At 39.7% G+C, this 27016-nt stretch overlaps 2 protein-coding genes across 3 annotated transcripts; one reads left to right on the forward strand and one right to left on the reverse strand.

Moving 5' to 3' along the window:
- Nucleotides 1–411: 411 nt before the first annotated feature.
- LOC131242672 (replication factor C subunit 2) lies at nt 412–11834 on the forward strand. 2 transcript variants are annotated; one of them, XM_058241467.1, is made up of 12 exons: nt 412–536; nt 653–731; nt 815–894; nt 4261–4383; nt 4493–4562; nt 4657–4730; nt 4831–4951; nt 5071–5133; nt 6779–6838; nt 11020–11145; nt 11230–11313; nt 11510–11834. In XM_058241467.1, exons 1-12 carry the CDS (start codon nt 493–495, stop codon nt 11600–11602), a joined length of 1017 nt encoding a protein of 338 aa, XP_058097450.1. In that variant the 5' UTR covers nt 412–492; the 3' UTR covers nt 11603–11834. The 2 variants fall into 2 exon arrangements, with proteins under 2 accessions (XP_058097450.1, XP_058097451.1); XM_058241468.1 differs by lacking the exon at nt 6779–6838.
- Nucleotides 11835–14007: 2173 nt separating this feature from the next.
- Nucleotides 14008–27016, reverse strand: LOC131244067 (uncharacterized). The gene is made up of 10 exons (XM_058243729.1): nt 26556–27016; nt 24548–24645; nt 24413–24458; nt 20819–20901; nt 18755–18794; nt 15767–15868; nt 15364–15423; nt 14907–14939; nt 14299–14364; nt 14008–14207 (listed from the first exon to the last, which is right to left on the reverse strand). Exons 1-10 carry the CDS (start codon nt 26898–26900, stop codon nt 14163–14165), a joined length of 918 nt encoding a protein of 305 aa, XP_058099712.1. The 5' UTR covers nt 26901–27016; the 3' UTR covers nt 14008–14162.

The raw sequence follows: 27016 nt of genomic DNA on the forward strand, positions 1-27016 counted from the left end.
TTAAAATCATCCTCAGGCCCACTGTACTGTTTATTTGACATCCAATCTGTTGATTAGGTCATACAGGCCTATATTAATAGAAAAAAACAAAGATCAGCTTGATCCAAAACTTTTATGCCCCCAAAAGGTTTTTAATGGTCGACACTCATTCAACACTGTTTCATGTAATGTGGTCCACTTTAGATTTGAATATAACTCATTTTTGGATTCATATTGTAAAATGATATGTAAAAACAGATGGATGGCATGGATGAAACACATACATCCTTGTGGGGCCCACATAGCACCTACCACCAGGCCCCCACCCCCACCCACCCAAACCCCACCCCGAATGCCCTACGATGCCATGCGACCGTTCGTCACTTAAATCGTTCGAGTGACTCAGTGAGTCAAGTCGCGAAATAAATAATCTGCTGCTAGACCGGCTCTTTTAAGGCGGGAAGAGGGCAGAGGGGAGAGAAGGAAAAAGGAGGGAGAGAGAGAGAGAGAGAGATGGCGCCTGTAGTGCAGAGCTCTCAGCCATGGGTCGAGAAATAGTAATGCATCTTCTCTCTTCAATCCTCATCTCCAAACCCTCTTCCTCTCTCTCTCTTCATCTATCTAATATCTAATTCTTGAATTTATTTTCCATTGCTTGAATTGAATAAATCAGCCGGCCCAAGCAAGTGAAGGACGTTGCTCACCAGGACGAGGTCGTCCGCGTCCTCTCCAACACCCTCGAAACCGCTAACGTAATCAATCTCTCTCTCCTTCTCTCTCTCTCTCTCTATCTCCATCTCTCTTTCCCTCTCTGAAATCCTATCCATGTTTGCAGTGCCCTCACATGCTCTTCTACGGCCCGCCTGGTACAGGGAAGACCACCACCGCCCTCGCAATCGCCCACCAACTATTCGGGTACTAACTTCAATCTTCCATCGTTTTCATCTTCTCTTATTCTTTGCCCTTTTCATTTTCCCACAAGAAATGGATATTCGCATGTCTATGTAAAACGTCTGTCTAGAAGATTCACATTGACACTCGATCCTCCATATATTACATTGAGAAATAATCATAGAGCATTTTCCATTTATGTGTCACTTGTGTATAACATCCAAGCCATATAAAAAGTGGGCCACATCATCATGATCTCCTGTGATTAGAACCAGGATGGTCCAATCATCAGACGGGCTACGCTGTTGGAATCAATGCACCGATTTTGGTCTGATTCAACTTATGTGTGTGGCCCACCTGATGAGTGTATTGTTCCAATCTTTGATCATTTTGATCGTCATTATGGTCCACCCTTTTCACAGCTTGGCGGGAAATAAAAAAACATTATATGTTAGGTTACCATGCAATGTTGTGTATGATCATTTCACATTTACATTTCATGGCCCAATGATATTGTTAACTTCCTCGGATTCACTCTTGCTAGAAGAACGTTGGAACTTGGCACACAAATGTATTTTTTTATGTACATTCCACGCCACAGATATGTAATTAACTCACTTGAATCTGATTTGGGATACTCTTGCTAGCAAAGCATTGCTCTTCTCGATGCATTGGGTGCGTCGATATGCCTGCATTTTTTGAGCTATTTGCTCGAACTGTTTCTTTTATCTGTTTCTTTGTGGAAGGAAATGCTTAGGGCTAGATTAGAATGTGCATTTGCCACAATTTGATAATTTGTGCGAACTCATCTACAGTACAGTAGCACCCGTGTATATGCCAACACAGACTTTCCAAATTGTAACCCTATATTTGTGGGTGGGGCATGGCTTGAAAAATCTCACTAATCAGTGGATCTTACCCATCTGATTCTATTTTCACCTGTGGAATTTGGACTGCTGACCATGTTTTTAAGCTTCCATTTGATCCCTAGTGGGGGTGGCTAACAGTGAAATGTGAACTGACAGTGGGGTGTACTAACAAGCTAACAAAAAAAAAGAAGCTTCCATTTGATGGGCACCAATTGCACGGTTAGGGTTATCCAATCTGCATGATTTTCAGACTGGTCCGTTTGGATTAGTGTCCATGTTTTCCACATATACCATCTCTTTAGTTATGGCAAACATGCGTTTTACTGCCCCAACTGTTGGATTCAATGGTAAAGCCTGCCTGATGCAATGTAATGCTAGTGTGTATTTTTTTGTTATTTAAAAAAATAAAACTCTGCACATAAATCCAAATATCTGACCTGAATAACTGGGGTAGGCCTGTGATGATGATGATGATATGAAATCCAAATGTTAGTTTGATTCTAGCTAATCGTGGTGGTCACGAGTGGATATGGTCCTTGATAGAGTGGAATGGCATAACAAGATTCATGTACCTGAGCCCAAGTAGTTGAGATAAGGCTTAGATGATGATTTGTGCCAGTCACGATATAGTTCTCTAATGGGTCAAGAAGGAAATGCAATGCAATTGTCACTAGAATGGTATCGTTTGTCTGAAATATGACTTCTAGGTGCCATGATTCCTCTCTCACATTCTATTATGTCTCAAACAGTCAATTTTCCTCCACGAAGTTGAGTGAGCATGACATTGTGATGGTTTTGACTTTTTAGTGCTCCCAAATGATACTTCTCCAATGGCGTCTTTCCTATAGTGGGAGATAAATTTTGAAGTTAGCAGCAAACCCATATTACATATTGGGTTTTCCCTTGATAACGCAGTGGACTTTTAGTAATTCATGCAATCACAAGGCCATTGATGCCAATTCGACCTTGAAGCTTGAACTTTGAATCAATGTAGGGTGGAAATTTGCTGTTTGGAGGGGTTTCTCTTATTTCAATTGTTGAGACCATTAGGATGTTTTGCACCTTGGTGAATAATGCTTTACTAGAAGTATTTTTCGACATTTCGGTTGGGTTTGAGATCATTGAGGTTCAGGGGAAGCTAATTCAATGATAGGTCACTTTGCCAATGGCAAACGTGTATGAGACTCTCTCTCTTCCATGCACAGCACTCATTTGGTCTGGGCAAATTGTCGTCTTCGAAATGGAGGATCATGCTCTTTGAGTTCATTTAGATCCATTGGCTTGAAAGGAATGAGCGCTGTTTCAGGAGTAGGAAGAATTTCAATCTTTGGGTGATTAATAGGGTCAATAATTGTATTTGGGAGTGGGCTCCTTAGGGCTGGGTTGTCTCGTATTTTCTTCTTCTTCTTGTCTTCCTTTGTTTTTTTTTGTCTTTCTTTTGCCCTTGTTAATGCAAGGGTATTTTCACACTGGGCTCGAGTGGGGTCGCCTGTGGGATGCAGAGGCATACTCGGGGTGGGTGACCGATGCGATTTGGGGCCCACGGGGGAAGTCTCGTATTCGACACTCCTCATCAGGCGTGATTAATGCGCATTTCACACCGTGCTCGAGTGGGGTAGCCCGTGGGATGCAGGGACACGCTCGGGGTGGGCGGCCCATGTGATTTGGGGCCCCACAAAGGGGGTTTGGCCGAGGTCTTAACCCATGCGATGTAGGGCTTGGGCTATGAGATAAATGGATTAATTCGTCATACTCTAACAATTCGAACTTTTAGAGCAAGTGGTTAATTGTCTTGCATCAAATTGGTATCAGAGCAGGAGGTCTCGTGTTTGAGACTCTTCACTGGGGGTGATTAATGCAAGGACGATTTCACACTGGGCTCGAGTGGGGTTGCCTGTGGGATGCAAAGGCACACTTGGGGTGCGTGATCCATGCGATTTGGGGCCCACGGGGGAGATCTTATGTTCGAGACTCCTCACCAGGGGTGATTAATGCGCATTTTACACCGGGCTCGAGTGGGGTAGCCCGTAGGATGCGGGGACATGCTCAGGGTGGGTAACCCATGTGATTTGGGGCCCACGAAGGGGGTCCAGCCGACGTCCTAACCCATGCGATGTGGGGTTTGGGCTATGAGATAAATGGATTAATTCGTCATACTCTAACAGTTCGAGCTTTTAGAGCAAGTGGTTAATTGTCCTGCATCACTTGTGGCCTCAAATCAGTATTTTTTTATGAGACAATTCATTTGTAGTCTACAGGAGTCTAGGAATTTTATTTACTTACTATGGCTTGATGATTTTTTATTTTTTATTTTCACATTGAATCTGTTTTATGTCCTGCCACTAAAAGAGGAAGGAACTGGAAAACTAAAAGAACCTTGCACTTGACAAGAACATGTACCCGCCTTTGTCTGCCAATGGAAGGTGTTATGTTTGTTTTTATTACTGCCGAGTTTTCTGATGTGATTGCATATGTCATAGCTTGCCAATAGAAGGTTTAATCTCTGTACTTGTTTTTAAAGACCTGAATTATACAAGTCAAGAGTGCTGGAGCTAAATGCAAGCGATGATCGTGGGATCAATGTGGTGCGAACTAAGATCAAGAATTTTGCAGCTGTAGCTGTAGGTTCTGGTAACCGCCATGGGTATGTTGCAAATTTACACTCCAATTTTGGTCTGTGTAGGAAATTTGCCTGCTCTAGATTACATACAATTATTTGTTTTCATTTGCATGCTTTCTCTTGTCAACACCAGGGGTTACCCTTGTCCGCCATTCAAGATCATTATCCTAGATGAGGCTGATTCAATGACTGAAGATGCTCAGGTACTTGTAGACTGTACCCATTCCCAGTCCTTTTAATCTTAATTCCTTTATTACATATAAAAACTATAACAGTTCCATATAATATACTGGACAGAATGCCTTGCGACGTACCATGGAAACTTATTCGAAAGTTACAAGATTCTTCTTCATTTGCAACTACATCAGCAGGTGTTTGTCTTCTACTATTACAACTTTCTGTGTCAGGTTCACAAAAATCAAGCACATAATTAGATTAATTAGCATTTTTTTTTTTTATAAAAAAATCCAGGATTATAGAGCCACTTGCTTCAAGATGTGCAAAGTTTAGATTCAAGCCACTTACCGAAGAAATCATGAGCAGCCGCATATTGCACATTTGTAAAGAAGAGGGCCTCAATTTGGATTCTGAGGTGCTGATATATCAGCTTTATGTTTGTTTCTGAAGTTAATGGTCCATTGTAAGATTGATTTCTTCATTGTATCCACCCTTAGCTCTAACATCTTTGTACATGGCCATGCATCAATGTAGGCTCTTTCCACGTTAAGCTCTATCTCCCAGGGTGATCTCCGTCGGGCCATAACATACTTGCAGGTGCGAAATGTTAAATATTGAAATTTGTTGTTTATTAACTTTATGGTAAGTTTATATCATGCTGTATGTTTACAAAACAATGGGCCTGACAAATTTTTTTATTTTTTTTCTGGTCGTAATGGCAAGTTAAAACTGTGATTGGTTTTTCTGGCTTCTACATTTCAAGGTAGAATATCAGCAATATCTCAGTATCTAATTTGCACAGACCATTTTCTTCTTTTGGAATCGTTGAACACATCATTGAATGTTTTGATGTTCAATGAAGTTTGTTTGTCCTGATATATAATATGATTTTTCCCCTTTAAAATATGTGGACTTTTCATCAACAGTAGAAGAAACCTTTTGGAGTTTTGAAAGAATATTAGAAAATTTGCTAGGCTACCCAAACTGATGATCTTGCTTTTCAGATTTTCCTTTAATATGCCCATGTGAGAAATGTATAAGAAGTTAGAAAATGTTATTTTGGGGAAAATGACTCAAAATGATCTGATGGTAATGTATATTTGCTACGGGTATGGATGATATTTCAGAAAAAAAAAAATTAATATCAAGAAAATGACCATTTCCCAAGGTCAGTACCATTTGTACAGTTTTCCAGCAAGCACTAAACTCTGAAAGCCTGTTTTTTCAAAAAAATATGTTGGCCATACTTACTTTCCCTTGGAGAGACTTCACTAGGGAGACTGATGCTAGACAATTAACCACTTGCTCTAAAAGCTCGAACTGTTAAAGTATGGCGAATTAATCCCTTTATCTCATAGCCCATGCCTCACATCTCATGGGTTTAGGACCTTGGCCGAACCCCCTTCATGAGCCCCAAATCACATGGGCTGCCCACCTCAAGTGTGTCCCCGCATCCCACGGGCTACCCCACTCGAGCCTGATGTGAAATGCACAGTAATCATCCTTGGTGAGGAGTCTCGAACACGAGACCTCCCTCATGTGCCCCAAATCACATTGGTTGCCCACCCCGAGGGTGCTCTTGCATCCCACAGGTAACCCCACTTGAGCCCAGTGTGAAAATGCCCCTGCATTAATCACCCCCGGTGAGAAGTCTCGAACACGAGACCTCCTGCTCTGATACCAATTTGATGCAGAACAATTAACCATTTGCTCAAAAAGCTCGAATTGTTAAAGTATGATGAATTAATCCCTTTATCTCATAGCCCAGGCCCCACATATCATAGGTTTAGGACCTCGGCCGAACCCCCTTCATGGGCCCCAAATCACATGGGCCGCCCACCCCGAGTGTGTCCCGGCATCCCACGGGCTACCCCACTTGAGCCCGGTATGAAATTGCGCATTAATCACCCATGGTGAGGAGTCTCGAACACGAGACCTCCCTCGTGTCTCGTGTGCCCCAAATCACATGGGTCACCCATCCCGAGTGTGCCCCTGCATCCCACAGGCGACCCTACTTGAGCCTAGTGTGAAAATGCCCTTGCATTAGAGACGCAATTATCTACAAACCATGTGAGATTTTTACACCTGGATTAACTTTTTTTTGAGCTGCTTGTTTACCTGATTTCATGTAGTCCTTTTTACATGATCATTAGTTGTGGAACTTACGATTTCTTGTTGTCTTGCTAAATTGTTATCCTTAAATGACCATTTAATGGAATTTGTGTATTTTGGATTCTTTCAGGGTGCAGCTCGTTTGTTTGGATCTTCTATTACTGCCAAGGACCTACTTAGTGTCTCTGGGGTAAATTAAATGATACTGTTCTCGAGAATTCTTCTCTATTTTATTTGATGTAGAGATATCAATCTTAATTCCCACTGTTGTGCTTTTAAGATGACATTGGAGAGTGCAAACTGTGGTAGGGATAGCTCACAACTGTTGAATGAGAATTGCTGGCGAGAGAAATAGCTTTTCTTATGTTTGTTTACACAATATATCATATATGTCGTTAAGGGCATGTTTCCCTTATGCATACCCATTTTGGGGCCTTTGTGTTCAATGGAAAGTATTTCTCCTGTTTCAGTTCATTCATGAGTAGATGAGACGGCCCACTTGTGCACATAAGAGCACAATATGTGGAAGAAACCCTACATCTGAACTTTTATTAGATCCATGTCCCTTTTTCCTTGCCAAAAGTTCATATTGGTCCGACTTGTAGTTTGTAGCCACAACTTTTGGGTTTTGCCTAAACGGCTAAACCAGTGCACATGCATTCACCTGCACTAAAACAATCCACGTGTGTTCACCTTCAACTCCAATTTTAATTGTCCTTCTAAGAACCGACATGTGTTGTACTCCCCTCATGACATCCTATGTCTTTCTTTGGGAAAATCCTAGATACTTCCACACAAACCATAAACCCTAAACCCTAGATCGTAGCTCTAGATCCCTTCCTAGAGAACCTATGATCCTTCATGTGTACACACAAATCTCTAGATCGCTCCCTGCTAACATTCTTAACCCTAGATCCACAAATATGAAGATCCAAAACCTAAATCTATTGTGGAAAACATCCTAGTTTATGTCCTTCTTCCCCACAACTTTCCTTGTAAGCATCAAACTAATTCCATAAAATGCAATTTAAAAAAAGAAGAAAGAAAACAAAAATGCTAATTTCCTAAAATACAAGGGCCTGTTTGGATGACACCCTATTATCACTTCTATCATTTCTTCCTGTATGGCTGACACTCTTTGGAAAATAACTTTCAACTACTTTGCAAATATTACCAAATTTGGTTGTGTGTGTGTGTTTTAACCTACGGAATTAATCATTCATAAAAGAAGAAAGACCGTTCATATCTGATTCAAATTTCAGGTTTTATTAAATTGTGAGAACAATGTACATTTTAGGTTGTGGAAGGCCATAAGCGTATAATTACCTCTCTTTGGAGAAAACCCTTGATTAAAAGGGAAATCAAGTTTCTTTGCTGTACAGAACATATGATGTGCAGACTGCAGTGTGTTCACTGTATGTTCTAGTCCTATGTAACTTCAGAAGCGTGATGATGATCTTGTTTAGTCTGCCTTCTAGCTATGGTGCATCTATGGTCTAGGTAAACTCCTTTTACCATTAGAACTAGGATGCATCCTCGGATCTTGCTGTTTAATGACGCATTAAATGATGCTGAAAATGAGCATTAACGTCCACATTTGCACTTCACGGATCATGGTTCTCTGGTGGCGGTGAATGCTTGGATAATGCTAAAAATGTGCATGGTGGGTACATTTATTGATGATGGTGCTGCCTAATAGACTAGATACAACATCTCCGCAGCTTGGATCTAATCAATGATACCTCATTTGTATAATTACCATGCTGGCATAATACACTCGCAATAGGGTAAGGCTACTGTCCAAACGATGTGCCAAATAGGCATCAGGAGGTTACTTGGAATTATGCTGAGTTTGATGACTCTTAGTGATGTGAGCATGACCTCTTGACTGTGGTCTGAACCATGAGTTGTGTTGGTGCCCAGAGGTTATGCAGTGGGCTGTAGGACGTCCCCAAGGGAGAGGAGGGCTGTAGGTGTGCTTCTACACTTACGCTCCCCTATAGCCTTTTTAGGTCAGTCAGGAGGCTGGGAAGAGGAGAACCAGAGAGCACTGGATGCTGTCTTTGAAATGAGACCCCGTAATATATAGGCATGGAGGGATTGAGGAGAGGGTCTACATGTCTAGAGTAGCATGCCCCCAATTTGCCACGTGTCACACTGTTACTAGCTGAGACATTGCAATGGTCATAACACCTGGATGACATGGCCTTATGCTTGAATCTAGTGTCAACGCCTGGCCTGTCCCAAGTTCGACACTGCTTGGCACAACCCAAACTGGAGGCATGTGCTCCATGGTGCTGATATCAGGTGCTTGGACTCAATGCTTATGTGCCATGTTGATGCCAAAACCCTTCCGTTTTGGAAATGAGGGGGAGGCATCCACTGCTTAACTCCACCAGAGGTGGTCCGGTGTGACCAGAGGATGGAATCTTCTGGCATAACACCCCAAGCACATGGGTCCAAACACCTGCTTGCATAGATGTTCCCCTTTTGTGTCACTGCAAATTAATCCACTGCTGATGCCAATTGGCTCTGATTCAACACCTCACTGACCATTCAACAGCATGCTGTCCATCATTGTGAATTTGTAGACTTTTGCATCAGTGGACATTGACTATGGCCTTGGCGTACAAAGCATAGAGGTGGCATAACTCTTGTGCCATATTGTTTGCCATTAGCTTGCCCTGACACTGTGTGAGGTCTTATGCCAAGTTGCCCACGTTATGCCCATGTATCGTTCTGATTCCAATGTTGTGCTTTCTGGCATGTCAACAGCAGCAAAAAAGATTTGGGGAGGTGGTGTTTTGCTGTCAGTCTGCATGCATGCTAGTGTGTTGCATGCTAGTGGGATCCAGACCATCCATTAGGTGTGCGCTGTCATGTCAACATACCCTTACGAAAAAGGCCCATCCATTCTAGTGGGGCATAGTAATGGGGTAAATCTGAAACAGTAGGTTGACTTTCCCGACTGGCTCTGACAGATTTGTTGCACCTTTCTGGCAGCAATGGATTGGAGTGATTTTTTGTTGTCATCCAAATGGGCCCTAATTTTTCAAAAAACAAAACATTAAATTCCAAAAATTTGGTCATTTGGAAGTGGGATCATCCTGGTGGTTCATCCACTCTCCTAGTCTCAAGACTCATCTAGTCCTTCAGAAAGAAATCCCCTAGATCTATATCAGAATCTTGAATTAGCATTCTAAAAGAAATGGGATCAAGTCGTCATGTCATCATTATTGCATAACTGGATGTCCTTATGCCATATATGGTTGTTGAATTGCACCAACAATCTTAGGCTTGTATAGTCTTGCAGAATTGCAAGAAAAATGTCCTCTATAGCCAAATTTCTTTAATGAGAAATTGCTCTGTGATTTGCTGGTGGAAATGGATCATGCAACTTACAATGTGCCCAGTCCTCCAATGTGACTAGATCAACCACCTGAATGTTATCAGCTAAACAACCATAATAATCAATATGAAGATTTGTATTCCTTTCCTGCCTACTGTAATTGTACAAACTGATGAACAGGAGCTGTTCTTAATTGTACAAACTTTGAAGACGTGGCATGATAATCCCAAATGTGTGCTTATCATGCAATAACAATGAGTCAGTCGATCATTTATTTATCCATTGTTGTTTTGCATCAAAGATCTGGATTGGTTTTCTCATTCTTTTTGGAGTCTCATGGGTTAATCCAAGTTTGGTGGATCACTTCCTTTTGCCTTGTCTTGGAGGGGACAAAAGTAAAGTTGGGAAACGAATTTGGCATCTATTTTCATTACCAGGCCTTTGGGGTATATCGAGGGAGAGAATAACCGTTGTTTCAAAAATCGTAGGGGTTATCCGCTGGAAGCTTTCAATAGGTCAAAACAAAATGTTATAGAATGGGCACATGCGGCGAATATTCTGGGTGCTGATCAGTTTCCAGTTAGTTGGTTAGAGTTGTAAAGCTTTTCGTTTTGTTTTCTTTTCCTTCTTTGTATTCTTTGGCTCTTAGCCTTTTCTTTTGATGGAATTCATTATATTATCGCTTCCAAAAAAAAAGAAAAAAAAGAAGAAGAAAAGAAAAGGAGAAGCTGTTCTTAAATGAGGCTCGTGATGTTTGATGACATGCTGCTTGTTTGTGAGAGCAACTTCTACCTACACTTTTTAGGGCCTGTTTGGATGTTAGGTAGTATTGTCACTGGGTTTTTGTCTCCATTGGAGTCGTCTACTTCTTGTTTGAGGTGGCATGGAAATGGAAACCACATCAAATGGGTTGTTTTTCTGCAACAAATCAACAGTTTATTTTGATGGGAAGCATGCCCTTATCTTTTAGTGTTTCAGGAAAATCATTTATGCCACTTCCCACTTAAATCTTTAAATTTCAGGTGATTCCACAGGATGTCGTTCAGGCTCTCTTTACAGCATGTAAAAGTGGTGAATTTGAACTGGCAAACAAGGAAGTCGATAACATTCTTGCAGAGGGATATCCAGTTTCACAGATGTTTTCTCAGGTCTATAATATAAGCATTGCACTTGTTTATCATTGTCATTATTCCCGGTGGCATACCTCATTACTGATATAATATTTTTCCCAGTTGTTTGATGTTATTGTTGAAGCAGAAGACATATCAGACGAACAGAAGGCGAGGATCTGCAAGAGACTGGCTGAAGCAGATAAGGTATCTTACCATGAAATTAAAAGATTGATGGCAGCAACCATCAATTGTGAGCCCTTTGTTATCCTTCTCTTCATTTTTAGGTTGTTGCTTCATGTGGTCCAAGTAAACATGTATTCCTTTTAACTCATCACCAAAAATGTTTTGTTGGTAGAAATCTGTTTGGGCAGCTTTTTTCACCTCAGTTTGTGATTTGCAGTGCCTCATTGATGGAGCGGACGAGTATTTGCAGCTATTGGATGTGGCGAGCAACACCATGCGGGCTCTTTGTAACCAGCCACAATTCTGCTAGCAGTAGCCAAGCTGGAGAGCTGATGCTGCATCTGATCTGTTATCTTGATTCCATGGTATAGTGCCTGTCTCTGGAGGGACTCATCATCCTTCTAAGATGGATTCTCATAAAAATGGAGCGTTGCCGCTTTCAAATTGTTTTGGAAAAGTATGGCAGGCTTTTGCACAGTAACAGACATTGGGATTACATGTGATTCAGATGTGTATTTCTGATAAGAAAGTAGCTTCTCCTTGATAGGAAAGACTTTGATGCCCCGGCAGAGTGATAGGTGAAACACAAACACTTATAAATTAGTTAGAAACTGCGTACGTGGCACACAAGCAATTCATACTAAACTGTCCAAATTATGGGTCCCAGTTTAGATGCGTCATGAACCGAACAGTATGTGTGATGGGTAACAATGAGAAACATCCAATGGTCCAATTTCAATTTGATTTCATGAATGGTTTATGAACAGTGTTCCACAGTTGGTTTAATTTTGAGTTAGTGCATTCCATATGTACAGTTCCTGATTTCCTGCATATCAAGCATTGTACTCTGTCAGAGTATCAAATAACTCCCCCTATTTGACAGCTTATTTGTCCCTTTTCAGCTTAATTAATAATCAAACAGTATTAACTACCAAGCATAGCACAGAACTGCTCTTGATGTTGATGTGGTTCTGCCAAATCTTAATCCATGGCTACAAATGACTGCATCTTCCCAACCTAGGTTCAGGTTCTTTTAAATTACTTGATAAATCGAATCCTCCCACTTGCAGCATGGAGATGAACGAGTGCTGTGTGCATTTGAATATCTCATTGTGAGACTCCCATGTTGCTGCAACAGGTGTTTTTGTGAAAAAAAAAAAAAGACGTAATATAGGCATGTGGACTTTTGAGAAATGCGGATTAGCTGCTACCACTGCCTGTCCCTAGCTTGGAACGGACGGGCTCTCGAGGGTCCACCACGATGTATGGGTTTTATCCACTGTTCATCCATTTTACCATATCCTTTTAAAGTCAGGCCCAAAAATGAGACAGCTCCAAGGCTCAAGTGGACCAGTGGTGATTAAACACACGCCGTTGAAAGCTTTTGGGGGCAATAGTAGTTTTGGATCAAGGCTGATATTTTTGTTTTCCCTTAATCCAGGTCTGTGAGCCAATGAACAGGTTAGATGGTACTTAACAATCATGGTGGGCCCTAGGACGGTTTCAGTGGTAGGCATCATCATCATTGCTGCTTCCTGTGGTGTGGTCTACTTGAGCCTTGTATCTGCCTCATTTTTTGGTTTGTACCCTGGCAAAAATGGATGGACGGTGTGGATAAAACCCATACATCATGGTGGCCCCTCAGAACCCATCCTTTCCCAGCTAGGGTAGGACGGGGATAGTACGGAATCCGCGTCCCATTCTGAGGTCCAATAAAATAAATGGGCCGTCCATTAGTAGAATTGACATCTGTGTTGGGGTCAGACCTAGACTCTGGTATGCGCCTGACAAATAAAAGGGCTGATCCAGCCAGAACTCAGCCCATCAAAAGAACGTGTAACATCAGTAAAATAATCTAAACAAGCACCAATAGGTCACTATCCTCTTCCATCTAAGATGAGGGATCGCGCGGTGCCATCAGATCTGAACTGGGTCCCGGGATTCAGTGTTTTGAAGAAATCGGATTACGTACTGAGTTACTCTGTAGGCTCTTATCTTACTGAGTAAACCCAGTTGGGCCCACTGTAAATTTATGTGGTTTACCCACACCTTCCATCCATTTTTTCATCTCATTTTAGGCGTTGATCTCAAAATTGAAGCTTATACAAATCTCAAGTGGACCATACAACAGGAAACAGTGGAAATAATGATTTCCACTGTTGAAACCTTTCCATGCCCCACATTGATGTTTATTTGTCATCCAAACTGTTCATAAGATCAAACAAACATGGATGAAAGGAAGAAACAAATATAATCTTGATCCAAAACTTCTATTGCCCCCAAGAATTTTTCAACGGTATAACTTCAATTCACACTGTTTCTTGTGGTGTGGTCCATTTTAGCCTTATATATCCTTTGGTTTTGATCTATGGCCCTAAAATTATCTTGTAAAATGGATGGACAGACTGGATAAAATACATTAATCATGGTGGACCCCACAGAGTTTACTCAGTACGCAATCCGCTTCCTGTTTTGAACCATTTATCTGATGGCCCTGGCCATTGATTACCATCAAAATAAAATATGGTGAGCTTTTCTGTGAGGCCCATTAGATTGATAGGACTGGGATTTTCAAATCTGACAGATTTAAGAACAGTCGGTCGGCACCTCCAGGAATCCAGTATGAGCTTGAGGGTTAAAAAAGGAAACATGACCACTGGAGTCAACAAAGAAGAGAAAAGAAAACATTGAATCGGTTTGATGATCAAACAGACGGAGTACATATGCACAAGCTCATATATACAAATGTGGGGGCAATACAAACACATCCACATATAACAATGTTAAAAACGGATCACAAAATACTTCAGCAGTGACTGTGATTTTTCTTCTGAATATGGAAAGCTTCTGTTCTTATTTAACTGTAGGGGCTATCTTTCTCCTAACAATGATTCAAGTAGTGCAGATTCTTCCTCCTACAAATGTTAAAAACAACACAAACAATCAGGGATGTAGTTTAGACAATCATATCATAACATTTTATATGTGCCGAGGGCAGCAGCATACCACCAAAGCATTGAATTCTGTTTCCTCATCTATGGCACTGATAATGGCAGGGTCCTCCAAGAGATCCTGCTTTCCAAGCATATAGAATCAGATTAACGTTTATATGGTGGAAGCCATGTTAAACAACAATAGACATAATATGATGGGCGCAAACTCCATTTGCAAAAATAAGTTATTTCTTGCACACTTGAAAACTGCTATTATCAGCAAGCAAGCATACATGGATGGAAAGTTCTGACACTAACACTGCATTTCTTTCTTTTACCACTTATTGTGTTGTTTTTCATATTTTATGTTTTTAATTAACATCCTTTTTCAGTGAGATTTTCCTATTATATCATGAGAGGACATTTGAAATACTCTGAAAATTACGGTGCTGGGAAATTGCCAAGAACAAGATTTATCACTCTTACAAGAATCAATAACAAAAAAGAAAATAAATCCACACATTGCATGTGGCACACTATAAAGCTCATGTGCAGACAGATTGTTAGGATTAAAGTATATCCTAACAGGAGCTATGATCAAGACAGACAACAAAAAAGTGCAAGGTAAAAAAAAGTAGTTCTGCCATATAAAGAATAATCGAAATAGATGAAGTTACTTACATCGTCAGCAATTTTCAATACGGCATTTTCATCCTGCATGTGCAAAATAAAGGATATAAAGCTTTGATGCAAGTAAGTATTGCAGATAAGGGGTCCTTACTCATGCCTTGGGGGTAGACTCATAAGAGTTTCAACACAAGGTCATGGTTTCGAGTACCCATTGTGGTGAAATCCCGCTGTGGTGTGAGTGCGTGTGTAAAAAAAGTATTGCAAATATTAAAGTATAAAATCCTTCAAATTATAAACAATACAGATGAAATTCTAAAGTTCTAGCACAAGGTTGAAAAATTCAGTGACGGAGCCTTCAAATAAATTTGGTACAAGAGTAGTTGGTACTTACAAAGGAGCTGCAGTTACAATTAATAAAATTAAAAAAGTCCAGTATGTCATTTATCATATCATCATTAGATTCCTCAAGATGCAGATAAAAAGAAAGAAAAAGAAGAATAAGTTATACCCTCGTAGCAACGAATAGAAGTGGATCAGATGGCGTATAAATCATAAAATGCGAACCATCCTGCAAAGCAGATTAAGGAATTAGAACCAATAGCCAGGCCTTTCCAGCTTGTGACTGCCCCACTGAACACGGTATTCCTAATCTGAAAACTTCTCATTTGATTCACATGTACAAATGCATGCAATGCAATAATTATACATATATCAGCCGGGTGGCTATACAACTAAGGATTATTTATTTATTTATTTATATTATTAAGTCGTTAGAAGGATATTCATTTATAGACAGCCAAAAGGAGGCTTGTACAAGGTTAGCAAGGTAATCACTAATCAAACCTGATGGAAGCAAGAAGGTAATCACTAATCATACCTGATGGAAGCAAGAAGGAAATCGCTAATCATACCCGATGGAAGCAAGTTATCTCTATTCCTTCAGTAGGTAAGCCATCTATCTCTTGACCATCATCTACATCATTGCAATAAGATTTATCATCACTCATTAGTGGTTCGAAGTATTACGAGAATTACTAGGTGAAGTTTCACAAACTGATAATAATCACTTCCTCCCAAGTTAGTATGAAGAAGGTCACTATCATATTCATGGTTCATCGCGTATAATCCAGGTTTTCTACAAGTCCAGTTTGAGAAATAAAAAACTATTCTGATTATAGGGGCATACTTCAATGCTTCATGAAGGTACATACAGAGACCGGTATTGCACTTGAGATACTAAAATTGAAAATGAAAACAATCACTATATTCTTGCAGTTCACGCTGATAAAACACAACATCTATCAAAGCATCAATTACACGAAGATTATCAGGGTTGAACAAACCATGCTGCTACAAATCGCCTAAAATATTTGTGCTGGCGGGGTTTCCAAGTCAACAATTGAGGAGTATAGGTCAAGATTAGGAAAAGATAATAGAAGGAACCTTGCATCATGAACTAACACAAGCTGAATATTAGAAAGAAATAATCACGATCCATGTAAACTGAAGCAGCTGATATTACCTATCTGGAACATTCCCTAATAGATCTAGAAATCAAATAACGGACAGGAGTCTTTAAAAAAGAATCAGGTAGACAAGTACTACATCGTGATAACTGGTAACAATGAACTGTTCAATAAATGAACCAGTCTAATCCATCATGCTTGAACTAGAAATATGCACCAAGCAAAAAATGGAGGAACATATTTCTCACAATAAGAATTTCATTTTCTCAGCCATAATAAGGAAAATTTGATTAAGTAAACAAAGTCAAAATCTGTGAAAGTGATGCAGAAATTTACCCAGAAAAACTGATGAACCACGAAACTCCAAATCAATTAGTAATATTTCAGCCAGATAGCAAGCGTCAAAACTGCTGCGCATGTTAGTGCGTTCATGTGTTTGTTTTTCAGCATGGCTTTAAAGCTTATTACTACGGTAAAACGCGCTCAACTTCTAATATCGAAAAAATAAAAAAACACTGAATATTCTGGTGAATGATCAGCAGAAAATTGCAGTCATGTCATGATTGATCACTAGGATTTTTATTTTTATTTTCCCCCTAATGAATGTTTGATTTAGGTTGTTTCTTGCTGTTTTTCTTTGTTGGTTCAGTTGTAACCTTGGTGGCTCCAGTGTTCAAGTTGTCGGTATCGCTACAAGTTTTGCTGGCCAGCATGGAGAAAATAGTGGAATTTTTCAGTGAAACTTCATGACATGTCTAAATACACATATTTACATATTTAGAAATGAAAAAATTACAAAAAGAATGCATTAAATAAGAAGTTTCCATTTAATGGGGGCCAAAAGGCACGCCTTGTCGTAAGAAATCACTCAAATAATAACCAAAATGAGTTTATGTAATACAAATGTAAGCTTATAATAATTAAGACATGCAAAAGTAAATGCATTTTAAAAAAATACACATTTATGGCCACATTTCATCCCTACATAGAATGACAAGGTGACTCGTAATCATTGTTCAGATCTCGTGGCCGTTGAGAGTAGTACTGTGACCCACTATGAATGTGCGCGGGTTATCCAAAAATTTGAAAAATAGCAAAAGCTCAAGTGGACCACACCACATGAAACATTGGTAATAATGATTTTGAGTTGAAACCTTGGTAGGGCCTACAGTGACATCTAATTTGTCCATAAGGTTACAAAGACATGGATGAAGGAAAAACCAAATAATATATTGAAATTCAAGTATGTCCTCAAATTATTTGTCAGAATAGCATGGTGGACCCCACATAATTTACTCGGTACGTGTCGGTAGGGACGCGGCTTAGCTACGACGAGGTTGAGCGGCAAGACTTGCCACTGTAGTGACGTTACCACATTGGAAGACATTTTAGTGTACGAGATAAAGAATGAGTAAGATCCAAATCTCTAATGAACCACAAAACAAAACTGATTGGATATCCACCGTTAAAATCCTCCTATGGCCCCCTGTACTGTTCTTATCGATTATGTCATACGAACCTAGATGAAAATCAAATATTAGCATCACAAAAAAGGTTTTTAATGGTCTACTGTCATTCAACACTGTCATTTTTTATCTCATACTCTAAAATTGTCTCGAAAAATAGATTAATGATACAATACATAGGGGGGCCTAAGAATTGTTTAATCATAATTGCTATGACATGATATATGATTCATTTTATAATACACTAATAAATAGTTGGATATAATAAATACATCACCGCAGGGCCTTGAAACAACTCGGAGCTCGAGGACATTAGTGCTCGTCTGCGCACGCCACGTACTTCCCTGTTTTTTGATAAACCGACCCCGACCATAGCAATTTTAAAGCTCCCAAAAATCTCTCCCCAAATTTTGATTTTTTTTTTCAAATCCCAAATCAAATCCCCGTAAGCCTAGGTAGAATCCAGTTTCCTTTCAAAGCTATTCCATTCGAAGGAAAAAGGGGATTTTAGGTTTTTCGTTCTTCTGAAAGATCCGGCGCTGTTGACCACGTGAGTAAAAAGGTAAGAGAGCTTCTTCTTCTTCTTCTTCTTCTTCTTCTTCTTCTATATTTTTTTCCGAATAAGAGGGTCGTCGCCTAATGTCGCCGAAAACACGGCATTTGTTTTGCCTATTTTATCGAAATCTATAGGGGAGTTGGCTGATTTGGCCAGTGATCCGAAAATATCGCCGATAATATCGAAAATATCGGCGACATCTAGAAGAGAAACGAAATATTGGGGTTTCGGTATCGCAGGTCTGGCGACACCGATAATATCGACGATATTATCGATTTCTCGCCGATAACTCAAACACTGGGTGGCTCTTTGGTGGAGTGACGAGACGATTACTAACTCAGCATATAATTTTCTCCGTTTGGTTCATATTATAACTGAAGTCAGCTTTCACAACAACAACAACAAAAAAAAAAAAGAAGAAGAAGAAGAAGGTCGAGCTGTATAACAAAATCTGCAAGGAAAATGCACACAAACTGAGTGAAACCAAGATTTTAGGGGAAGAAAATCATAAATGAATAATTAACAAATAGTTGGAGCATAAACTGAAACTTACAAGAATGAAATAATTTTACGCACATAACTTTAAACAACGACATTATTGAGTTAGCACACAAATGAGGTGCGAGGTCAATGCTTTAGGACATACTTTCAAGCACTCAAGTGTAAACCTCGAGTGTATGGTCTACACCTACCATCTCCTAATGTAGACAAACAAACTATAACTTTTTGGAGTTTTATAGGACTGTTTACTTTATAGGTGAATAAGAGGAGAAATTAAATCTATAAATCCAGCATATAATTTAAATTCACTTGATAGTTAAACTAACCCCCATTAAATTCGCTCACACACATAAGCACACTGAACAATGAACCTTTCTTTTATGGCCTATTGAATCGAGTCCCATGGCCTCTTGAAGCCTTCTTTTATGGCCCATTGAATCGGGACATTGCACCAGCATAAGCTGTAATCCCGTGATTCCAGAGGAAGTCCTGAGGGCCCGTTTGGCCGGGTGGATTGGAAGGGATTGAATGGTATTAGGGTGGATGGCATGGATTTCTAGGTAATGATGGTATTGTCAGTGGATTGTCTTGAGATCCATGGGATTGCTATATCCCTGGATTGCTATATCCAGTCTGTTTGGCACGCCCGGTCAATCCCGGGATTTAACTTCCAATCCCTTCCAATACCATCCAATCCCTTCCAATCCGACCGGCCAAACGGGCCTTGAATATCCAACCATAATCAGTCCCAGTCTGCCAAGTTAAGCCATTGCAATCCACTTCAACTAATTCTCAGCTCTTGATCCAAGTGCTGGGGTGGATGGCTGTAAAATAGTTTAATGTGCCAAAAATCTAAGTTGAGGGTCAGGTTTGGGGCAATAAATCCTTGAGCATGAAATCAGCTTGGGAACTAATATCAACTAGAATGTCTCTGAGGAGAATGGAACATATTATTTTTTAATCTTTTCTGAAAGACCTGTCTATTATGCTCAGACCATAAATGCCAAATGGTGGTGCATAATGGTATTTTAATGATTTTGAGGGAAGCTTTCCTATGGCTATTTGATTTGATGAGTTTGAAAGTGACTATGATGCCCAGTTCAGAATTCCATTTCAAACAAAACAATTTCCCCGATGGACTTGCATATCCAAGCAGAATATGAACATCCAAGAAATATATGCTGGTGCTGTGTTGTTAATCAACTACCACAAATTTTGAGAAGTGAACAATCAACTTTGGATTACAATGACGAAAAATAATTCAATTTTATAAACACATTCATTTACATTTTCTTGAATTATTTCACTTTTTTAAGGGAACCGGCATTGGTACCTGCTCTGAATTAAAAAAAAAAAAAAAATACCCTTTATACTTTTTGTAATGCAATTGTGCAAAGTTGTACTATTGTCTTACCATAAGTAGAAAAGAAAGGGTGTAATTATTAGTCATGAGTGCCAAAATTCAGCTCCTATTTTATTGATATGCAAGCGAGGCTTGAACCTTTTCACCATGGGGGTAGTAGGATGCCCCTTGCACCTCATTGCACCTCACTCTTGTTTCAAACTAACTCAATCCAATCCATGGTGTGCCATAAAGGCCTTTACGTAAAGATAACAGTGGCAACCATTACACGTTACGGGGTCGTAACGTCCGTAATAACCGTTATGGAAAAAATAACTTGTAACTGCCATTAATGGCCCATTAAGCCTCTTGTAAAGGCCGTAACAGCCCTATAATGATTTGTTACAGGGCAGATATAGGTTTTTCGGATTTTTTTTTCTTCAATAAAAAAGAGACCATAACGGCCGTTAAAGGGGCTGTAAAAGCTGTTAGGACCTGTATCGTAAAGGTATCAGTGGTGGCCGTTATGGCCACCTTTACCATCACGGAATACCTTGGTCTAATCGAAGCATCCACTCTAAAAGCACAACAAAGCTTAAAACTCCAAAACCTGATGGGATAATGATAGCTACCCGCTAAGTACTAGATGCATATGTATCTTTGCAAGTGCATAAGCAGCAGCAGGGATGAGTGCTTCAACTTCCTCATCATTGACCTGCAAAAGAGAAATATAAGTTGAAAGGAGTGCAGATTATAATGCGAAATGTTTATGAGATAAATTTCTTAAAATCCATCAAGGACATATAAACCCTGAATTAGTTTAAATATAGCAAGAACCATGATAAAAAAGAAGAAGAAGAGTTAATCAAAGCTCCTGTCCATAAGCAGTCAAAGCAATTGATTTGTAGCAATATGAAACTTGCCTCCATAAAAAAATAAAATAAAATAACCTTAAGATTATTGTCTTCCTCGGGTGCTTCTTTTCATCACATTCCAAGTGAGGCTCACAATTTAGCCATAGAATTGTGAAGGAATGTGCATCTTATATTCAGTAGTTGTTCGTTGTTCTTGTCCATTATTCTGATTGTTATTTTCTCTGTTCTCAATTAAATTTTTTGCTTTTATCCCAAAAAGAAAATGAACTTTGTCTGGAGGAATCTGGTTCTATCAATCAGTCAAATTCAAATTGTCTTTCTTGTGCTCATTGATGATAAGAGCTGTAGAGCTCTCTGCCTCTGTGCTTCATTGAAATTCAGGTGTGGGTTGCCACCTTCTGCCCATATAGTTTTTTCTTCTTCTTCTTCTTTATTTATTTATTTATTTTTTCTCCTTTTTTTGTAATTAAATTTATTTAAAAAGAGAATGAAGGGAAGATACAACCACTGCACGACCAGGCTGCTCACCAATTCACTGAAACCGAACCAACAAATTGCAAACAAAAAGCAATAAACATAATGAATCTAGTTCCTTCTATCAAAATGGTCCCGTTACATCCTGTTTATCCACCATTTCCATGCTTTGCTTTCTCTATTAAGTAAGCCTCACAGCTAGAAGTAACCAGAGAGCATGTGGTTGACCTCTTTCCTTGCACCTGGAGTACCTTTCTTCCTCATGTAATTATCCGATAATGCACACAGAGACTGGATATATACATACCATGTGGAAGTACGTGTAATTTTGTTTGTGTGTGCATGTATGCCGTGTACTCCTGTGGAGCATTGTATCTTTCTTTCAAAGCTTTTAGTTAGTCTGATGGCTAACTTAGGCATATATATATATATATATATATATATATATATATATAAGTTAGCCATCAGACTAACCAACATAACACAAGTTGCCCCATCCTATCTTTCTCTCCCTTTCCTTTCTTACACTCCTACAAATTTCTTCTACAACAGATTTCTACTTGGTATCATAACCTACGGTAATTGGGACCTGATAACAGCCTACGATAGTAGGGCCCACTGCTGACGTCATTCATACGTACAGATAACATCAACAGTGTATGCCCAGGTGGTCTTTTTTAAAGCAGGAAAATATGGGATCTGGTAGATCTTGATTTTAGAGGAATAATGATGATTTTCTGCATTTTTGGAGAAGTTTTTTGTGGTGTTTTAGCGAAAATAGAGAAAAATCAGAAAAAGTCCAGATTTTGGTTTTCTTGTTGTGCTGTTTTTTTGGGTGGCTTTTCGACATGGAGTAGGCATGGTTTATCATGTGCAATCACCAGAAACAAGAATCACAAAATTTTGTCAAGATTTGGGTGTGCTATGACGTGTTTCATGAGAAGCGGGTGCCGCTGGTCTCTCTCTTTTTTCTTTTTTTTTTTCTTTTTAATTTAAATTCTGGAATTTCTTTATTCCTTCTTGTGCTGATGTTACGGGGCTGTGAAATGCGATGTCAGATCATGTTGATGATGATTATAAAGTTGACGTTCTCGTTCCATGCTTAGAAGTATACTGCGCACACAGAGTTTGACGTAATGCTTAACTCAACTTGACATGGGAGATTTTTACAAGTAGTCGATCTTTCTTTTTCAGTTCATCATCTCTTCCTTTATCAGGCCCTTGTTGTTAGTTATGAGTGTTATTCACTCACATTGTGTTGCACACGTCTCCATATGCTTTTGTGTGTGTATTCTTTCAAGTGTTGTGAGTGTACTTCACTAATTTATTGTGCAAGTTGCACATGTTTGTGAGAGAAATTTGCATGTGGATGATGGGTTGGTGACTCGATGGTTGATGAGTTTGGTTATGGCCTCTTACTCAAAGAGAAGATTCAATAAATGAAGAAAGTTCAAGCTACATTCTACAAACAACCACCAATTGAAAATCTTGTATCCTGTTATGTTGTGTTTGAGGGGGAGCAATGGTCTATGCTCATCATCATCATCTTCTTTGTATGTATTCCAAGCTGGGCATGATTGAATCCACTTAGCTTGAGGGGGAGTGTGGAAATACACGTGATTTTGTTTTTGTGTGTATGTATGCAGTGTACTCCTGTGGAGCATTGTATCTTTCTTTCAAAGTTAATTTATATGCATGTGTGTGTAAGAGTTAGTCATTAGACTAACCAACACAACACAACACAAGTTGCCCTAGCCTATCTCTCTCCCCTCCCCCCTCTTCTCTTACACTCCTACAGATTTCTAATTAGCATAGTAGTCTCAAGCAGTTGAGCTAGCACTAGTTTCCCTGCCAAATTGACAAAGAATGACAAAGGAAGCATTAATGGAGTGGGAGTTGACTTATGTAATGAGGGGGATAACAAGAAACAGGCTCAAATTTTAATATGGAAAATAATAGCAGTAGAAAAATGGGAAAGGAGATGCCCACCAAAAAAGAAAACTGAAAACAAAAAGAAAAAAGAACAAAGGAAAAGCAGTGTCAATTTTTTTTTTTTCAAAAATATCAGCAAAACAAGTTCTTCTCCCCGAGCTACCACAAGCCCCTTTTCCCTTTTTTCTAGCAAAATGGAAGCCACATACACTTTTTTGGTCCATAGACTGTGATTGTCTTTCAATACATGCTGTTTGTTTGTTTCTTTTTTGTCTTTTCTTTTCTTCTCCTTTTGTTTTGTTTTGTTTTGTTTTTTCTTTTAACGTAAAAGATATTAAAGCAAAAAAAGTGATGCAACACAATATGTGGAGGAGGGATATATCAGCTATCACACCTAAATCCTACAAAATTAGTTTCCCCAACAAAGGCATTTCTTACTCCTTTGAAATCCATTTTACACTAGATTTTACTCTTCTCTTTAAGAATGTGATTGGTAGTACTTATCCCTAGCAAACATTCATTATTCTATTTCGCAAACCCATCTTTACCTAATTGTGGAATTGGGTAGAACCGAAAGTTTGAGACGGTGGTGAAAATAAAAAGAGCATCCATGCAGATAGCAATTAACAAAAGGAATTTTAAAAAAAACAAAAAACAAAAAACAAAAAAGAAATGTTGACATTTGCCATCATGTGTACCTGTACTCAATAACCAAATTAACAAAAGATATCAACACTCTTTTTCCAGATAATAACAAAAAATGTCAACACTCGTTTTCCAGGTAATTACAAAAAAATGTTGACATTTGCAATAGAAAAACATAGAAGCATAAAGAGATGTTTACAGTAATTTGATCACTTCTATACAACTCAAAATCAAATGGAAGTGAGGCAGGGAAAGGCAGCTTTTAGACAACTCAAAATCAAATAGAAGGGAAAGACATACAGCTGCCCATCCATCAAAATTTGTGCTCTTCAATATTTGAACAGGCCTGCAAGAAAATGCCACTCATCACAAAAGGGTCATATTGAGAAAGAGAGAGAGGGAGAGAGAGGGAGAGTCAGGAGCAAAAACACTTACGTATCAACTGGGCACAACAACATACAATCGTCCCCTTGAGAACTTCTGAACACTCTCCTGATTACACATTCTAATGGTAAATTATTGGTAGCATCAACCTGCACAAAGTTCGTTAACAATATTCAAAATGGAGTGGGAGGGAGGGAGGGAGGGAGGGAGAGAGAGAACCATGTTGCATATGTAATAGACTATTAGATACAGCTCAATTGCAATCAACCTATGTAATAGTCTATTATATAGCACCTGTGGGGGGTTTTGTGCTCAAATTGCCTGTCCCAAGCCCAGATAAAGGAGGGTTGTGTCAGGTTGGCAGTCCTCATCAAACTGATGCCATAACTCCATGAAAGCTTTGATGACGATGATGAAACCATGTTACATATCTCATTATAAATGTTAAGCCAAGTTCCCCCAGCTCCATCACTGGATTCGAAGCCCAAGAGACGACTTGTTGAAATGGCCTTCAACAACGATTGCCATCGGCCAATGAAATCTCTGGAGAAACTTTTTAAAAGCTTCTCTAAGAAGCCTTGGCCTCAGCTTTGGAGTCACCCCTGGACTAGTGGGAGGGGAGAAGGACAATGATGGCATCCTTCTTCTCGCTTAATATGCCTTCAATGTACTCAAGCCTGGATTTCCAATAGAAGACCCATCAAAGTTAAGCTCCCAAACATCAGTAGGTGGATATTTCTGCCTAATAATGATTTCTTGCTTGGTAGGAAGACTGTCAATGATCAGTCGCAATCTCTAAGCATTTCATAGACAATGATCCCATGAAATGACCATCTTTTTTTTTTCTTTCTTTTTTAAAAAAATAAAAAATAAAATCAATGACCTACCAACCAAGCTGCACTTATCATTAAGGATCCAGTTATTCCTCTCTTTCCTGATTTCTCAGCAGAGAGAAAAGGAAGCATGCACCATAAGACCCTTCACCTCTCTTTCGAGGACCCCAAACCCCAAGTTTTGAAGACTTCACCCACTTTTGTTATGGGAAAAAACCCACTGAATACAAAAATAGGAGAGAAATCACTCCAAACATATTGACATCTCATAGTGGATGAAAAGATGATGGCTGGTTTCTTCTTCCTTTTTGTACACAAACCACGTGCAAAGGAGGCAATGTCAGCAACTTCTTAAAGATGATCCAAGGGGAGGATTTTGTTGGTGGTGGCCATGTGTGCAAAGACCTCTAGCTTGGGTGGAAGCAAAGGCCCATGAAGGTCAGTCCCTGGTTTACAATCACCATCATTTTGGAGAAATTGTACAACTCTTCCTAAAGATTTCTTCTAAAAGATCAAACCCTATAATTAAAAATGTTATCAGCGCTTATTGTCGGTGGTCGGGATTCTCCTCTAGAAAGCATCATGGATAAGAAACTTACCAATTCCATTATGTATTCTCCAACCTTACCCATGCTACAAATGAAAACGATAGGATGCCGGGCATTATAGTCATGGTTTTAATACTCAGATGAGTCCCGTGTGACTCGTCCAAACCCAATCTGCTTCAATAGTAACATAGATGAGTCACCCTGACTCGGTAGATTCACAACTTGACTCGAGACTGGGTGAGTTGGTTCGAGTCACTGACCCTTTTAACCATGATTATACTGGGTGCATCCGGTAGTATGTAGCTCCAATCAGAACCACCCAAACAGTGGGACCCACTGTGTAAAGATTATAACCCTAAAAATTACATTCAAGTATGATTCTAACTGGGCAAAAGCGGGCAGCTAATAACAGCACAGAAAGAAAAAAGTAATAAACAGCCCCAATTCAACAAACAAATGGCCATTAATCAGAGGACAGGATTGCCCAATCAATCCGATTTTTGGGACATGGTCAATCTAAGATGGATCCTACTATTTGGACGGTTCAGATTCGTGGTAAATGCCAGAGTGCCCAGCACCCTATCATCTCTCATCTATTAAATGAAAGAAACTCATCCAAATCCAATGCCATTTAAGAAAATAAGTAGAATATGAGTGTAAATTTACGTAATTGCTTACTATGGTGGCAATCCGTTTGGGCGATGCAGCGATGACTCTTCCGTGAGCATCGAGTATGAATCCAGCAGGGGGTTTTGGAAGCGGCGAAGGGTGGGAGGTGGGGCCTGCTTCGTCGACCGGCTCTGTGGGGCCCTTCTTCTTCGCTCCTTTCTTCTTCGGGGAACCGGTCTGCTGCTTGTTGGCGGCGCGGCATGGCTGGAATGAGAGGGTTCTGATATTTCTTTTGGTGTCTGGGATTGAGATTGAGATTGCAAATGGAGTTGATTTGAATGCAGATGGTGGCCTGATTTTAAGAGGCCATGTGATGGATGGCCCAGCAGGACCGGAATATACGGTGAAGATCATCTCTTTCTGTTTTCTTTTTCTGCGATTGCTGCCGCTGCTAATTTGCGCCGGGGGTGTGGTTTAGGGTCGGATTAGATGGAGAGAGGTCTCTTGTCCTCAGAGACGCGGAAAATATC

This window comes from Magnolia sinica, chromosome 4, assembly GCF_029962835.1.
Source record: "Magnolia sinica isolate HGM2019 chromosome 4, MsV1, whole genome shotgun sequence".
Classification (NCBI taxonomy): Eukaryota; Viridiplantae; Streptophyta; class Magnoliopsida; order Magnoliales; family Magnoliaceae; genus Magnolia; species Magnolia sinica.